This window comes from Hesperophylax consimilis, chromosome 9, assembly GCF_061612785.1.
Source record: "Hesperophylax consimilis isolate HC1 chromosome 9, BYU_Hcon_1.0, whole genome shotgun sequence".
Lineage (NCBI taxonomy): Eukaryota > Metazoa > Arthropoda > Insecta > Trichoptera > Limnephilidae > Hesperophylax > Hesperophylax consimilis.
Genome location: NC_142844.1, coordinates 16,218,739 through 16,235,681, shown reverse-complemented (window position 1 = coordinate 16,235,681; position 16,943 = coordinate 16,218,739). Strand labels below are relative to the sequence as shown.

The window sequence follows — 16,943 nt, the reverse complement described above, 5'->3', positions numbered from 1 at the left end:
CGATTGAGTACGTAAGCAGTTTGTGGATCAAGAAATATCTACTTTTTATTTTATAAATATTCCTTAATAGAGTTGGAGAGTCATTTGAAATTTATAAATCAACAATACATTGTTTACTAGCATGCATATTATCTTATTTATAAATCAACAATTGCCTGCAAACATACATAAAAAAAATAATTACAATAGTATTATGGTGGCAGGCATCAAACCGAAACTGCCCGACTCATCATTTAAATGCATTTTTCGTTATGATAAAAATACGAAGTTTTAAATTTTTACAAACACTTATGGTTAGCGGATAGTTCCTGTTATCACTCAGATTGTAAGCCCATTGTGCTGTCACCCATTTTACATCATTCCTTTAACAGTAACCCGGTCCCTTTGATAACGTTTTTGTCGATAAGTGGCTTTATCTCCTGGTGCCACAATGTGCACTGTGTTTCCTTATATAACTCACTCCACACAGTATCCCAAAAGCTGACATAGGTCCTGAGAGAAAATTATTTTCTTCAAGGCCTTATGTGTGGTGTTAATATAAAAAGGGCGGGATATTGGCTCCATAAGTTATTGGTGTTTCTTCTACCTCTTCACATTTCTTACATCTATTGGCCTTTTCCACTCTCAAAATGTCTCTGAGGTGTCCTTTTAGAAGTCCTGCCAGTTTCTCAGTGAGATATATACAATGTTAACATTGTTACGGATTTCAATGAGCCGGTAGGTACTTAACTTTTCAACACTGATTGTGCTTTTAAATACACATTCAATGACACTGTCTATTCATTTTGACAAGAGCAATAATCGACTTCTCTTTGAGACATTCCAAAAATAATAAGATTTCCAATAAAAGTAAATCCAGGTATTTCCCAACCTTTTCTATCCTATTTACTTCCCTTCCTCGCTACCGTCAGCCGCACAAGGTAACCCAATTGGGAATGCCCTACTTCCACAAGCTTCGGTCTGCTGCGAACAGTTAGAACTCTTGTGCGGTATTCACATAAAAAAAAAACTATTACCGACAGCATACAAAAATTTAGAGGTATATTCATGAATGTAATCATAATTCATACAAAAATCGTAGAATAAATAATAATTGAAAACGCACAAATTAATGTGACCTCCACTGCTCAGTAATAGTCACATAGACAAAGACCGACAGGTCCATAACAAAACAAATCAGCATCTCTGTTCTCTCAGTTCTCTGAAATACAGTCGCGTCATCTCATACGCATTCTCGCTTTGAGCATTCAATCTTTGATAACGGGGAGTTTCACGCGCCGTGGTGAATGGTCTTCCCCGATTTTAATTGATCGATTCGGTCGCTGACATAGAACGGATTCGCAGTGTATAAATACAATGTGTTCCTTTTGGACCACATCAGTAATCTCACGGCTTTAGCAAGACCAATATCAGGGATATAATTTCACACCGACCAAGTTCAAACAAACATTAAAAACACAAAATGAAGTTATTTGCACAGTTTTTATCATTGTTTGTGGTGTTCATGATTGTGGTATCCCAGGTGACAAGCTCGCCTGTTCCCGAGCCCAAGTGGAAGATCTTCAAGAGACTTGTAAGTTCAAACATTGGATTTGAGGGTTAAAGTTTCTAAAAAATTAAAGTTCTTGAAAAGCTACGATATAAGGTAACTAATAATAATTATGTTTTTCAGGAAAGGGTGGGACAGAACGTCCGTGATGGAATCATTAAAGCCGGACCCGCAGTGGGAGTCCTCACCAGCGCCAAGGCCTTGGGGAAATGATCTACTCTACTGGATAATCCAATATATGAAGATATTTTGATAGTATTTGAGTTGGTCTGCTGACAGGCACTTTTCATGCTATTTAATAAGTCAAAATTCTACCTTCTTAGTATTTAAAAAATCGGTGATATCTTCCTTAAATAATACATTATTTGTATTTAATTTATGTTATAATTATGTGTAAATATATTTAGTCAAGTGTATTACTTACGGACATTATGTCAAATTCCTAAATAAATACTCATCACAATAATATAGTAGGTATTCTATTGTTTTCGTATTAACCTTCATACATAATATTTAAATGATTTTGAACCATGTTATAGAGGAATACTGAATTTCATATTCCTATAATATATATAAGAATGGAGAAATCGATTATTAAAAAAAAATCAAGAAAGCAAGGCTAGCAATTCACCGAGGAATTCTGTTACTTATGTTATTTCTGAAGTATGAAGGTAGAAGAAGAATAGCAGATAAGGAGGCAAAATAGCCATTTAAATTGTTTTCCTATTAACCTACCCGTAAGTAGAAAATTTGAGACACAAAAGTTTATCAATTATTATTACTATAATTAAATTATTAAAAAAAAAAAAAACATTTTGGAGCCACCTCTGGGCTGGAGCCCTTCAATATTTGATGAAACCTAATCGACGTGCGAAATACCCGTTCACGATAGATCTTGGCTTCATGAAAACGGGCTCGTATGTGGAGCGATCTACCGGCAGATGTTTTTTCTTTTACATTTAATCGGGGTCTTTTCAAGACCTGCATTAATAAATCCATTACTAAAGCTCCTACCTTTCTGTGCAAAAGAAGAGTTGATGGCGGAATGAGAGCCCGAACAGTTGAAACATTTAGGAGAGGAAGAATGATATTGGTCAGCTGGGTGGTTTTCTCCACATTTAAGACAACTGGGCGGGGATCTGCATACAGCTTTGCTATGACGTGGTGGTGGAATACATGGACATTTCAATCGCTAATGAGTTGATGAAGAAGTATATATGAGAGGGAAGAGATTGTCCTTCAAAGGTGATGACGATAGATTGGGTGTTTTTTACGGGAAATGTTGCCCTCAGAGGAGTTCTTTTAACTTAGCTTCCTGGTTTTATGGGATTGCCGATATGTTGAGGGTTTCTGCAATGGACATATCGATCGAGGTAACTCTGACCAGGCCCATACGAATAGTGGAAATGTAAACCTAGCATTTTAAATTCGATATGAATATATTTTTAATAAAATGGTTGGCGGCTGACCCCACGAGGAATTCGAGTAAATTACACGAATAAAAGTTCGTTGGAGGAGGTTGAGGAAGTACTGGTGGGAACTGTGAAGTCAGAGGCAAGTCCGGTTTTTTGGGGTAGTGGCCGAAAAAATTCATTTTTTTAAAAATTGTAATTAGAACGATTAATTCAATGTCTGAAATTTCTGTATAGTGACCATCTTTGGGGTCAGAGGGGAATTTTGGGCTTTGCAAGGTATCCAGGAAGGAATTGTTCAACAAAATCCTCCTCCATTATTCACAAAAATACTAACAAGAGCAACAGCAAGAAAGTGACAGGAGAAACAAAATTATACAAATCATCACGTTTATGTCCCACTCAGAAGTGGTGTGTTCAATTCCTCGGCTGGCTAAGTCTTCCATCACAACATAAGCAACATTTTGCTCTTAGAGTTATGGTAGGCAGAAAATTTTTCAAATATCGTCAGGTTATTCGAAACCTGGGAATGTTTGTCATTCTTTAAAAAAAGAGGATTGCGGTCTATTAACTGATAGAGTCGTCTGTGAAATCTATAATAATAATCATTTTTAAACACGATAAAAAACCAAAAAATAAATTTTGGTTTTAATGTTATAGTTCATATTCACATGGGAAAGAGAATTAGATAAAATTATTTTTAAAGTTTTGTAAAAAAATACACAACTAAAAATATTATTTTGGAAAATTAATGATAACAGCATTTTTCAATATGAATATTTATCAGATTTGTTTGTTTTGCGAAAGATGAATTAAATTAAATTAATATTATAATTACTATTAAATGAGCAGACAGCATTCTACTGATGCACTCACATCTGATTTTACAATATAGTTGACAGTAGTTGAATTGTTTTAAATTTTAAAATGAGTAAATTCTTTCTTTTCTCCAAACACGATTTATTACTGAATTCTTTCCAAAGGCTCATATATTATATAATTAAGCTGGCTGACATACATGTAGGTACATGGGCAAATCTTTTCCAAAAGGGTGTAAAATTGAAATTAGAATAAACAAGGAATTTTTGATTGTGATGAGTGTTTTATTAAGGAACTGTAATACATAACAATACTTTTTTTCATATTTACAAATATTTGTCAACCCAATAATAACTAAATTTAACAATATTACCTATGCATTCGATTGCATGTTGAACCATATTCTTAAATATAAATAATAATTGGTGTTATGTTTTTTTTCTTTTGGCAATATTGAAAACATTTAATACTAAGAAAGTTGCATTCACAATGCCAGTCAGTCGAGTAATTCTATAATGTATGTAAAATAAAATATCATTATTAGCTAGGATATGTAGAATCCATCATTTCCCCAGGGCCTTAGCGTCTGTAAGGACCCCCACAGCAGGGCCGGCTTTGATGATTCCATCGCGAATGTTCTGCCCCACTCTTTCCTGAAAAAATAAAAGTTGTAGAAAATGTCAGTTTCAACGAAATAAGAAATAGAAGTCGGTGAAACTATGGCATCCCCTATTGGGGTATATTGTGAGGCTGAAGATAGTGGGGAGGGAAAGGAAATGGAGAAGAGGGAGGTGGGGTAGTACCTGGCTATTCAGATCTGGTCACCAAACACGGCTAAAGCTATTTCAAACATCATTTAAAATTTGACTGGTGGTCTTACACCATGGCGATACTGAAAGTATCAACGTGCCGCAAATATACCAAATATTATTTTTAGTTGATAAATTGTGAACAAATGAAATAAAATTTATTTGCGCACATAGGGATTTGTTCCCGCGACCTTCGGCTTTCTAGTCTTCTTCAAATCAAAACATAGGGGATTTATATTTTTAGTATTGGTAATTCGTTTTAGAATGATTAGTAAAAACTTTTATCAACTCTTTTTTTTATTTTTCTCCATTACCGGTTTCAGCCATCAATTCATCTTCAGACCAGTACAATTTTTTATGCATGTATAAATATTAACAATTTTTTGGGCGGTCCAACAAGGCTTGTAAACATTGATTTATTAAAATTAAAGGTATTAATCGGAATTGTGTTGTTATTAAAATTTAAAATAATGTATATACTATCCAGAATGGTTTAGAATCAGGACATAACAATACTGATCAATATATTTAAAATAAAATAATTGCTTGTCATCACTGATACCCCCCAAAAAGTTGTATATATGATATAGTTTAAGGAAAAATTATATCAGTCGATGGGAATGATAGGCCGAAACCGGTAGCGTTCAAAATTTTGAAAAATAATGGATAATTGTTAAATTGTTTTAATAAATCATAAAACCGTTTAAACTTACAAGCCTCTTGAAGATCTTCCACTTGGGTTCGGGTACAGGGGAGCATGTCACCTGGGATACCACAATCATTAATACCACGAACAGCGAGAAAAACTGTGCAAAGAACTTCATTCTGTTTTATAATTGTTTGATTAGGTTCGAATTAGAAGTTATGTTCAAGATATTGATCTTGCGAAAGCCGTGAGATGACTGATGTTGTCTAGAAGAATGATACTGAATATATATAAGCTTCTAGTCAGTGGAATGTTTGAATATTAGCGAACACATCGATGGTTTAAAATCGGGGAAGACCACTCTCCGCTTCTTGGAGTCAAATATTCTGTTATAGAAGATTGAACGATAAATTGAACGTGTAAGAAAGTGAATGAGATGACGCGATTTAGTTACGGAGAATCGGGGGATCAAACGTAGCAGTTTTTAATGGACATGCCAGTATAATTGAGAACTTCATTATTCATTAAGCGTTTTTTATTTTATTTTTTATTTATTAACTTTCAAAAATACATTTTTTACAATTAAGTCCCGTTAAACTGATTGATATCAGTTTGTCAACGGGTTCTTTTAACAATTACAGTTATTATTATTATTGATAGTACGATTAGATGTATGCAGTTTGTGGATCAAGAAATATCTGTTTTGTATTTCATAAATATTCGTAACATTGGAGAGTGACTTTTAACTTAGAAATCAACTGTTTGCTGGCACGCACATTCTATTATTATATATGTTGCACATAATAAATAATAATTGCAACAGTATATGAATATTGTGGCAGCAATTAAACCGCAACTTCCTAACTCAAGATTCAAATACATTGCGAACGTTTAAAGCAGAGACGGTTTTTTTTTTTTGTATTAGGCAATTCACCCTAAGCATATGAATAGTTCCCGTGAGCACTCAGGCCGTAGGCCTATTGTGTTGTTACCCAGTTTACCTCATTCCTTTAATAACGTTCTTTTGACAAAGTTCACCAGCGTTGTTATCGGATTTGTCTCCTGGTACCACAATGTCTCTTCGAAGGGATCTGAACATGACAATATAAAAGATGACAAACGTCCTGAGAAAAAAATATTCCTCAGGGCCTCCAGTATAACGTTAATATAAAAAGGGGACAAAATCATTGACACCATAAGTAACCTCTTTACATTAAATTTCCTGCATTTATTGGTGTTTTCCACACCCAACAGCTGCATGTGTATCTAAGATGGCAGTGTCCCGTTAGTAGTCCTGCCAGTTCTCTAAGTGAGTTATAAACAATTTAAACACTGTTCTGAATTCAAAAAAAGTATTCTTATAAAGGAACTGCATTAATTTCCCAACCTTTTCTGTCCCATCTACTTCCCTTCCCCACTCCTACCAGCCGCACAAGGTTACCCAGTTTGGAATGCCCTAGTCCCACTAGTTTCAGACTGCTGCGAGTAGTAAGAACTCTTGTTCGGTATTCAAATAAAAAATTTAATCTAATATGCCGAAATGTACAAAAAATTAAAGGTATATCCGTGAATGTAATCATAATTCACACAAAAACCATAGAATAAATAATGCATATTAATAGTAAATTAATATGTATTACCATTCAAAAACCGACAGTTCCATAACAGAATAAATCAGCATCTTTGTTCTCTCAGTTCTCTGAAACACAGTCGCGTCATCTCACATACATTCTCGCTTCGAGCGTTCAATCTTTGATAACGGGAAGTTTCACGCCGTGGTGAATGGTCTTCCCCGATTTTAATTAATCGATTCGCTGACATAGAATGGATTCGCAGCGTATAAATACAATGCGTTCTTTCTGGACCACATCAGTAATCCCACGACTTTAGCAAGACCATTTCTTGGATATAATTCCATTCAAACCAAGTTTAAACAAAATTCATAATACAAAATGAAGTCCTTTGCACAGTTTTTCTCACTGTTTGTGGTGTTTATGTTTGTGGTATCACAGGTGACAAGCTCCCCTGTTCCCGAGCCCAAGTGGAAGATCTTCAAGAGACTTGTAAGTTCAAACATTGAATTTGAGGGTTAAAGTTTCGAGGAAATTAAATTTCTTAGAAAAGCTACGATATAAGGTATCTAATAATAATTGTGTTTTTTCAGGAAAGGGTGGGACAGAACGTCCGTGATGGAATCATTAAAGCCGGACCCGCAGTGGGAGTCCTCACCAGCGCCAAGGCCTTGGGGAAATGATCTACTCTGCTGGATAATCCAACATTTGAAGATATTTAGATAGTTTTTGTGTTGGTCTGCTGACTGGCACTTTTAATGTAATTTAATTAGTGGTTTATTCTTGTTATTTAAAAAAAAACGGTGATACCTTCCTTAAATAATACATTATTTGTATGTAAGAAATACCATGTAAATATATTTAGTTTATTGTCAAGTTTGTTTAGTGTGCATTACGTGTAAATATATTTAGTTAATACTTACGGACATTATGTCATATTCCTAAATAAATACTCATAACAATCGTATTGTATTCTTTCATTTACATATTAACCTTTATGAATAATATTGCAATCATTTTGAACTAAGTAATAAAAGAATAACGAATGCAGGAGATTCATATAACATGGAAAAGAATGCAGAACTTGATTATAAAAAAGTAGTCAAGGAAGCAAGGCTAGCAAACCTCCATGGAATTCTGTTACTAAAACCCTTATATAATATTGCGGTGAGGTATGGTAGATGAGGTATGTAGGTAGAAGAAGAACTGCAGATGAAGAGGCGATATAGCTATTTAATTTTTTTCGTATTTATCTATCATTTTAGAGGCAACAAGTAAATTATTTAATAACTTGCTGTACGAAGATGTTTTGGTAAAATATAATGAAAAAAATTAATACAACAATGCTAAATAAACGTTTTGAAATTACGAACGACAATTTTTAATATGAACACATCATTTGTCACAAGGTTAGAAATATAAAAGGTTTTAATTTTTTTTAAATAAGTTAAAATAGCATTTGTTTGGTTTAAATTTTGATATTACTAACGACAATTCTTAATTAGAACACATTTTTTATAATTTATATTTCTTAGTTACAACGTTGCCTATGAAGCAGGGCTAACATAAGTATTTTAAACTCAAATACAGAACTTACTGATAATCGCCGCTTTGTTATACGTATTTTAGTACGCCCAACAATTGAATTTGGAAGTGTCTTCTGGGCTGGAACTCCACAATACTTGATCAATCTATGTAATTCTGTGTAAAGGAGGGCGGTCCGTCTGATTGACAATCCTATCTTTAATGCACAGACGCCATGTGAGTGTGATGAGTCTATTCCGGAGGTATTTTAATGGAGCCAGCTTTGAGAATCTAGCAGCATTGATCCCGGTGCATGATTGATTTTAATTTTTTTAAAAGAACGGGTGGCTTCTTCGACTCATTTTTGTGTAAGGCGGCTTGTGGAACAAGCTACTGGCATTTGTTTTTTCTTCGGGCCTTTTTAAGACTCGCATTAATAAATCCCTCTCTACAGCCCTTACCTCACAACGCTGCACAACTGGGTGGCGATATAGCTCCCATGCTTTTACACTGTACGGACAGGGGCGCTCTTGTGAGGTGTCATATAAAAAAATGTAAACAGCATCTTTGGGCTTTTGCTTTTTGTGCGATAATTTCATTCGAAAATTCGATAAATTTTCACTGTCGGTGTGCACATATACATTGAAACGTGCGCTCTAATAGTTTTTAAAGTAGTTATATTATTTTTTACATTCATTTAGTCTAAAATGTGAAAAGTATTAGTGAATAGTGAAAAGGATAAGGTAGAATATTTTTTAATTTTTCTTACTATTTTGACTTTGACAATTTTTTACTCAGTGGAACATACAGATAGCCTTATTAAAAAAATTTTGAAAATTTTATTCATTTGATTAACGAAAGTTTATGTGAAAAAAATATTAATATAAATACTGAAATACGATATAATTATGTAAATTGTTTCCACAGCCAAAGTGGGTTGTTTATTTGTAATTTTTCGTCGAACTTCGGAATATATCCAAGACATTTTAAATTTCTTCTTTTTGAAGATGTCGTAAAAACAAATACCATTTTAAGAAAGTAGGTTTAATTACCATTTAGATTTATGTATTTAAAATAGACTTTGATATTTATAAATTGTAATATTTTACTTTCTAACTTGAAAAAAAAAAACATATTTGTAGAATATGGTATAACGGGTATAACGTACATTTTTTGTTGCTTTTAGAGGTATAAAATCAAAGTTTCCAGATGAGAAATCAAACAACTTATAATACTTATGTGCTTTACAAAAGGTTTAAATTTTTACAAAAGAAGTTACCCTAAATTTTTGAGATAGGTAGGTAGGTACACGTTAGCAAAGTATCTTGCAGATGTTGAAGGTAGGTAGGTAACACGTTTTCAAAGTATCTTGCAGATGTTGAAAGTAGGCAGGTACACGTTATCAAAGTATTTATTTATTTTATTTATTTATTTATTGGATGATTTTTATAGCGCCGCTTTTGCGAAATATCACCTCAAAGTATCTTGCAGATGTTGAAGGTAGGCAGGTACACGTTATCAAAGTATCTTGCAGATGTTGAAGATAGGCAGGTACACGTTATCAAAGTATCTTGCAGATGTTGAAGGTAGGCAAGTACACGTTATCAAAGTATCTTGCAGATGTTGAAGGTAGGCAGGTACATGTTATCAAAGTATCTTGCAGATGTTGAAGGTAGGCAGGTACATGTTATCAAAGTATCTTGCAGATGTTGAAGGTAGGCAGGTACACGTTATCAAAGTATCTTGCAGATGTTGAAGGTAGGCAGGTATAGGTAACGCAACGAAAGAAGGAAGCAATAAAAATGCTTAGAATTGATGTATTGGTCTATCTGTGTGAACGTCAAGCGCCGCCCACTAACGCGATAAGGCTCTCTGTCTTGCTTACGCTCACTTATTGTAACTAGTTAGAAGAGAGGCAAGTTTTAACAATACCGTTACGGGGTATACTTACGGGGTGTCCTATTCATTCAGATCGTAATTTGATTTAAACATACGTGCACCTACATATCGCAAGTGAAATAATTACCAATTTTTGAATTTGAAATAATAAATAGTTTTCATCATTTTTAATTCGAATTAGTAGATTTACAGAGTGTTTTTAAAGTGTGCAAGTGAATATTTATTACGACATCATGGAGTCCTGTTACAAAACGGGACGTGGCAAATCACTGAATGGACAAAGTCGTGAAATTTTATTCCGCGTGTTTAATTATTTTATGCATAATATAAAAAACGGTGGTCAATTTTTAAGCATGACTGACTTATATGATTTGACGTCTAAGACAACTGGAGTATCGCAGACTAGTATTCGACTTATCGTAACTGGAGTGGCAAAGGAAGCAGAAACACAACCGTCATCATCGTCAACTCAACGACCAACCTTCAGCACACCAGGGAAGAAACGACGCAGACTATCAACCAAATCAGATGTAGATGATTTGGATAAGGAAGTTATTAGAAGATGTGTGTATGATTTTCATTTAGTTCATAAGTCTTTGCCAACGATGAAAAAGATTCATAGAGTTCTGAAAGGGGACATCGACTACGCAGGGTGTATAACTACGTTAAGGAAAGTTGTTCACAATTTGGGTTTTCGATGGAGAAAAACAGAAACAAACCGAAAGTTGCTTATTGAAAAAAATGATATCCGACTTAAACGTACCACATATCTCACTAAATTAGAAGAATATAGGAATGACGGACGTCCAATTGTGTATTCTGATGAAACATACATTCATAGTACACATACAACACCGCGTGCGTGGACTGACAACTCCAATAAAGGAGCTAAAGTTCCTGTGTCTAAAGGCAAACGTCTAATAATACTTCATGCATGCAGTGAAAATGGTTTTGTACCCAACGCACTGTTAACATTTAAATCTGATCAGAGGACTGGCGACTACCATGGTGCTATGAATTCTGCCAATTACAGAAAATGGATCACGGAAAAGGTTTTGCCAAATCTGGAACCAAAATCTGTGCTTGTTATAGACAATGCGTCATACCACAATGAAGAATGCGAAAGGATCCCGACATCAAGTTCAAGAAAAGGAGTTATGCTGGTTGGAAAAGCATGGAATACCGTATCCGATTAAAAACACAATACCAATATTGTATGATATTATTAAGCTCCACAAGATACGAGTCAAGAAATACATTCTGGACCAATTGCTGGAAAAGCATGGTCACTCAGTATTGCGTCTGCCACCATACCACCCGGAGCTGAACCCAATCGAACTCTGTTGGGGAATAATAAAAGGACGCGTAGCTGTCAGGAATGTTACTTTTACGATGGATTCCGTCCAGACTTTACTTGGAGAAGAAGTTGTCGCAATTAATGCCAAGACATTCAAAGTCATTTTTAGAAAGGTCAAGGAACAAGAGGATAAATACGAAAAATTATAACCCAAGATCGATACTTACACTGATGAATTCACAATACATCTTGAAGAATCAGATGAAGATACCTCCGTTGGATCATCTTTGGGATCTTCAATCAGTGGGGAAATAAGTGGTATAGGTGAACTTTTAGATGATTCTGACTAATGTGCTAAAGGTCCAGTGGGATAGTTTTTATCGTAAATTATTGATATTATCCCACTGTTCTTAAAAATTTTGTTGCTCATATTTTCATTTCATTTATATACTTTTTATCTCCATCATAACTTTATTTATACTATTTTTTTCTCATGTTAAAGTATATTATCATGTTAATATGTACTGCCTTTATTATTTATGTAAAAGCCCTCTGGGCGCAAAACAAAATAAATAAAGAAACAACTAACAAATTAATGTTCTCCAAAACGAGCTTGAAAATTCTAGGAAACTATAAAATTTTGGAAATGTGGGTAACTTCTAGGAAATATATCAAATTAACATTAAACATGCTTTGTAAAATAAATATTTCTGGTCAGAATAATAATTATTCCCCGAAAAACAATTAGGTATAAATTCCAATTACCGTAATTTCCGTGAATTAGGGTCATTATCGATGGAAGTTTGTTATGTACAGCATTCTTACATAAATGACTAAGAATTTTTAGCAATACCATTGTCTTTTTTAAGAATACCTACCCATTTGAATTCAATCCTGAAAATTATCACATTAGTTTAGAAAAAAAAATGATAAACTTCAATATTTCAATAACGATGTCGTAAAACAAAATAAGTTTTATGTGACCGACCTCAACACGCTTTGGCTTAGAGTTCTCAATTGTGAAATAATCATCAATTGTTTTTTTTTCAATCTTAAATCGAAACACGCTGTATGTAAGTTTTGCATCTGTGTGAGTACTGTGATGAAGCCAACTTAACTTGCGAGACCTATACACTTATCAATGTATCTTGCAGATGTTGAAGGTAGGCAGGTACACGTTATCAAAGTATCTTTAGTAGTTATCATAATAGAACTTTGTCATAAGAAGCGCTTCTCTCCAGTCAAGCTTTTCTAATTCTGTACATTTCATTTTCATGTTATCAATACTTTATTTTATTAATCTTTCATTTTACTTACCGGTCTTTGGATTTTAATCTCAATAAGCAATGACCACAAATTAGTTCCGGCCAATAATTGCAATTGCATATGAAGTTGAAGTACAAAAGGAATAATTTTTAATTATTAGCAAATTTAAAAATATAATAAAAAGCAAGTTTTTCTTTCTTTCTTTCAGTGTTTATTTTGGAATCACATTTTGATTATCTTCAATTAACACAATTATTTACAAGTAAAATAAATAATAAACCTAAATAACATTATTCTACGACAAAGTATTCTCATCTTTAAACATATTTCCCTAATTATATATTAAATTATCCTTTTTTTAAACACACTACAAGTAAGGACATATTTTCAGGTACATCATATTTCTATAAAAATTGCATTGAAAGTACCATTTAGTAGACTAACTCAACAATAATTATTTATAGAAAATAATATTAATAATCTCTCTTTAAGTTTGATTATTCAGTAATTCCAGTAGATCCCATTATTTTCCCAAGGCCTTGGCGCTGGAGAGGACTCCCACTGCGGGACCGGCTTTGATGATTCCATCCCGGACATTCTGCCCCACTCTTTCCTAAAATAATAACAAATATAATTATTAGATGTTTTCTTTGAAATTAAGTACTTCATTCCCTACATTATTTATGCAAATGGAACCTGATTCTCAGAAATCCATTTTAAAAAATGTAATGTATGAACTTACAAGTCTCTTGAAGATCTTCCACTTAGGCTCGGGAACAGGAGAGCTTGTCACCTGGGATACCACAATCACGAATACCACAAGCAGTGAGAAAAACAGTGCGAAGAACTTCATTTTGAAATATTTATTTTTGTGTTTGTTAGTGGTGAAATTGTATCCAAGATGTCTGTCTTGCAAAAGCCGTGAGATGACTGATGCTGTCTGGAAAAAAGACTTAGGGCGGCTTGCACCATAAGTTAAATTTGATTTAAATATAATTTTAAACACATTATTTGATTTAAGTCGACTTGGCGTCTTGCACCACAAAATTTAAGTCGTTAAATGCGTTTAAAGAACTGTCAAAGTTAAATACCCAAAAGCGGCTGTTTAACCGAGTTAAACGTGTTTAGCCCTACTCTAAGCAGTACTGTCAAATTTTGTTTAGGTTATCTCTTCGATTTCTGATTGTGGTTAAAATCTATCTCATTTTAATTTGTATTCACAATGAACATTTGGGATTTGTATTCTGACGATCATGAAGAAATTATATTATAGAAATTATAATATAGTCAGAGAAGTAAACACAAGAACAAATTGATTTGAAACACTCAGTGCCAAGAAGTTTCAAAGAAGATTTCGTCTCAGTAAAGAAACGACATCATTATTAGTGCAAGAAATTGAACCTCAGTTAAAATTCAACGCCAATAAAAACATCAGCGAGGTGCTCGTCACTTGGAGCTAACGCTCCTTATCGAGGAGTACTTTGCAAGGTTGTAAACTTCTAATCATACCTACAGCATTCTTATAATACTTTAAAACAATATAGTATGTAAAAGAAATAAAAAACAAAATTACTCGGATAATTGTTTTATTTTTAATTCCAACAACAGAAGCTCTTTTTGTCTTATTTCATCATTATGTCTATTTGCTTTAACTTTTTCTTCATAAAATAAATGAAAACACTATTAAACCACACACACAATCACAAAATATTTTGACACTTCAAGTAAAATGAAACATCGTAGCTGTTTTATTTACGCGTTAATGGCGGTAAACACGCGGTAACTGTTTTACCGACGCGTTAAACACGTTTAACTAAAATTGCCACCGAACTGCGTGGTGCAGGACGTAACTAAACGCATTTAAGTTAAATGTATTTAGGGTCTTAAATACGTTTAGTTAAATACAATTTAAGATAAAATTTGCGATAGTTGGTGCAAGTCGCCCTTAGTATTTATACGCAGCGTTCAATAATAGCGAAAACGATCAATTAAAAACGGGGAACACCACTGTCCACTACTCGCTGGGAGAGAAATTCCATTATCAAAGATTGACCGCTCTGACTGTGTATGGGCGCTGTTTTGCTACAGAGAACCGAGACATCTACTCTGGTTTGTTTTGTGCCGTGTTTCGCTAATTAAGAACTATTGAAGGCACCTCGCGGTACTGCCTTTTAGGGCGGCTTGCACCATAAGTTAAATTTGATTTAAATATAATTTTAAACACATTATTTGATTTAAGTCGACTTGGCGTCTTGCACCACAAAATTTAAGTCGTTAAATGCGTTTAAAGAACTGTCAAAGTTAAATACCCAAAATGGGCTGTTTAACCGAGTTAAACGCGTTTAGCCCGACTCATAAAGCAGTACTGTCAAAAATTGTTTAGGTTATCCCTTAGATTTTTGATTGTGGTTAAAATCTATATCATTTTAATTTGTATTCACAATGAACATTTGGGATTTGTATTCTGACGATGATGAAGAAATTATAGAGTTTATAAGTAGACCGTTTATAGTCAGAGAAGTAAACACAAGAACAAATTTATTTGAAACACTCAGTGCCAAGAAGTTTCAAAGAAGATTTCGTCTCTGTAAAAAAACGACATCATAGAGAAAAAAATTAAACCTCAGTTAAAATTCAACACCAATAAAAACATCAGCGAGGTGCTCGTAACTTGAAGCTAACACTCCTTATCGAGGAGTACTTTGCAAGGTTGTAAACTTCTAATCATACCTACAGCATTCTTATAATACTTTAAAACAATATAATATGTAAAAGAAATAAAAAACAAAATTACTCGGATAATTGTTTTATTTTTAATTCCAACAACAGAAGCTCTTTTTGTCTTATTTCATCATTATGTCTATTTGCTTTAACTTTTTCTTCAAAATAAATGAACACACTATTAAACCACACACACAATCACAAAATATTTTGACACTTCAAGTAAAATGAAACATCGTAGCTGTTTTATTTACGCGTTAATGGCGGTAACCACGCGGTAACTGTTTTACCGACGCGTTAAACACGTTTAACTAAAATTGCCACCGAACTGCGTGGTGCAGGACGCAACTAAACGCATTTAAGTTAAATGTATTTAGGGTCTTAAATACGTTTAGTTAAATACAATTTAAGATAAAATTTGCGATAGTTGGTGCAAGTCGCCCTTAATATATGCGTAATTGTTGAAAGTATGATCATATGTAGATTGTTATTACATGTAAGTGGTAATATGGATGTAATAAAGAAATTGTGGAATATTCAAGAAATTCCTCGCGCTAACAAAGAGCTAATTTGGTAAGGTTTACGTTGCAGTAAACATGGTTTCGAATGTAGAAGGCATTGAATGTTTTTGATTACATAAATTAAATTTAAATCAAATAATTGAGTTTATGTCAAAATCTCATGTGTATCTGATCCCACGAGTACGGTGCACTCTTAAAATCAGAAAAAACGTCAAAACACACCATGCAAACTGTTTTTTTGGCGAATTTTGTTCCCACCGGTATATCGATGACTGATTTTCGATTATGTCGACGTGGCAGTGAGATTGATCGGTTGAACATTAAAAAAAAATCTTTAGCATGATAAGTTTTTATTTGAGGTGTTTTAACTGAATTATTCATACAAAATTAATTGCATAAATTTAAGTAATTTCAGGTAGGAATTTGAAATATTTAATACCCATGCTCTGCAGTTTTTAATCCATATAATAATTTCACTCTTAAAAAAATTATAAAATGAGAAATATATTCGTCATATATTTTAAAAGGCTCAGAAAATCCAGAAAAATAAATTCAATTTAAAAAAAATAATAGTAAATATATGAATTTGTATGCACAGATAAATTTGAAATTTTTTATTAAAAAAAAAACAATTAATAGCAACGGTCGAGAATCGCACCCGATCAATTATGCTAACCATTGTACCGCCAACTATTGTTAATAACCAAAAATAATTATTTTATTCTATTTCTCAGTTAGTGTTATATGCAATATAATATGTTATTTTAGATAATAGTCCGTAAACAGATTAATGAAATAAAAATAAATAAAATTATGGTGTACGTTTCCACCGAAATTATAAATTAATGAATTTTTAGTGTAAACGACCAAAGTTATGTTGTTTAATATTAATTTATAAGTTATGTAGGT

General features: G+C 33.3%; 4 protein-coding genes and 1 pseudogene across 4 annotated transcripts; 3 read left to right on the top strand and 2 right to left on the bottom strand.

The window, feature by feature from the left end:
* The first annotated feature begins 1,284 nt into the window (after positions 1-1,284).
* LOC149420980 (cecropin-B-like) lies at positions 1,285-2,026 on the top strand. The gene is made up of 2 exons (XM_089635653.1): positions 1,285-1,573; positions 1,673-2,026. Exons 1-2 carry the CDS (start codon positions 1,463-1,465, stop codon positions 1,760-1,762), a joined length of 201 nt encoding a protein of 66 aa, XP_089491779.1. The 5' UTR covers positions 1,285-1,462; the 3' UTR covers positions 1,763-2,026.
* Positions 2,027-4,088: 2,062 nt separating this feature from the next.
* On the bottom strand, positions 4,089-5,512 carry LOC149420979 (cecropin-B-like). The gene is made up of 2 exons (XM_089635652.1): positions 5,303-5,512; positions 4,089-4,433 (listed from the first exon to the last, which is right to left on the bottom strand). The coding sequence occupies exons 1-2, from the start codon at positions 5,411-5,413 to the stop codon at positions 4,344-4,346; spliced, it is 201 nt and encodes a 66-aa protein (XP_089491778.1). The 5' UTR covers positions 5,414-5,512; the 3' UTR covers positions 4,089-4,343.
* Positions 5,513-7,081: 1,569 nt separating this feature from the next.
* LOC149420978 (cecropin-B-like) lies at positions 7,082-7,773 on the top strand. The gene is made up of 2 exons (XM_089635316.1): positions 7,082-7,298; positions 7,400-7,773. The coding sequence occupies exons 1-2, from the start codon at positions 7,188-7,190 to the stop codon at positions 7,487-7,489; spliced, it is 201 nt and encodes a 66-aa protein (XP_089491442.1). The 5' UTR covers positions 7,082-7,187; the 3' UTR covers positions 7,490-7,773.
* Positions 7,774-10,582: 2,809 nt separating this feature from the next.
* Positions 10,583-11,735, top strand: LOC149420977 (uncharacterized; annotated as a pseudogene).
* Positions 11,736-12,988: 1,253 nt separating this feature from the next.
* LOC149420976 (cecropin-B-like) lies at positions 12,989-13,739 on the bottom strand. The gene is made up of 2 exons (XM_089635654.1): positions 13,535-13,739; positions 12,989-13,405 (listed from the first exon to the last, which is right to left on the bottom strand). The coding sequence occupies exons 1-2, from the start codon at positions 13,643-13,645 to the stop codon at positions 13,316-13,318; spliced, it is 201 nt and encodes a 66-aa protein (XP_089491780.1). The 5' UTR covers positions 13,646-13,739; the 3' UTR covers positions 12,989-13,315.
* Positions 13,740-16,943: the final 3,204 nt, after the last annotated feature.

Bases quoted from the DNA above. Each gene is read 5' to 3' on its own strand.
- LOC149420979 (XM_089635652.1), bottom strand. From the start codon at position 5,413: ATGAAGTTCTTTGCACAGTTTTTCTCGCTGTTCGTGGTATTAATGATT. The intron at 4,434-5,302 runs GTAAGTTTAAAC...TTATTTTTTCAG, and splicing joins GGAAGATCTTCAAGAGGCTT to GAAAGAGTGGGGCAGAACAT.
- LOC149420978 (XM_089635316.1), top strand. From the start codon at position 7,188: ATGAAGTCCTTTGCACAGTTTTTCTCACTGTTTGTGGTGTTTATGTTT. The intron at 7,299-7,399 runs GTAAGTTCAAAC...GTGTTTTTTCAG, and splicing joins GGAAGATCTTCAAGAGACTT to GAAAGGGTGGGACAGAACGT.
- LOC149420976 (XM_089635654.1), bottom strand. From the start codon at position 13,645: ATGAAGTTCTTCGCACTGTTTTTCTCACTGCTTGTGGTATTCGTGATT. The intron at 13,406-13,534 runs GTAAGTTCATAC...TTATTATTTTAG, and splicing joins GGAAGATCTTCAAGAGACTT to GAAAGAGTGGGGCAGAATGT.
- LOC149420980 (XM_089635653.1), top strand. From the start codon at position 1,463: ATGAAGTTATTTGCACAGTTTTTATCATTGTTTGTGGTGTTCATGATT. The intron at 1,574-1,672 runs GTAAGTTCAAAC...TATGTTTTTCAG, and splicing joins GGAAGATCTTCAAGAGACTT to GAAAGGGTGGGACAGAACGT.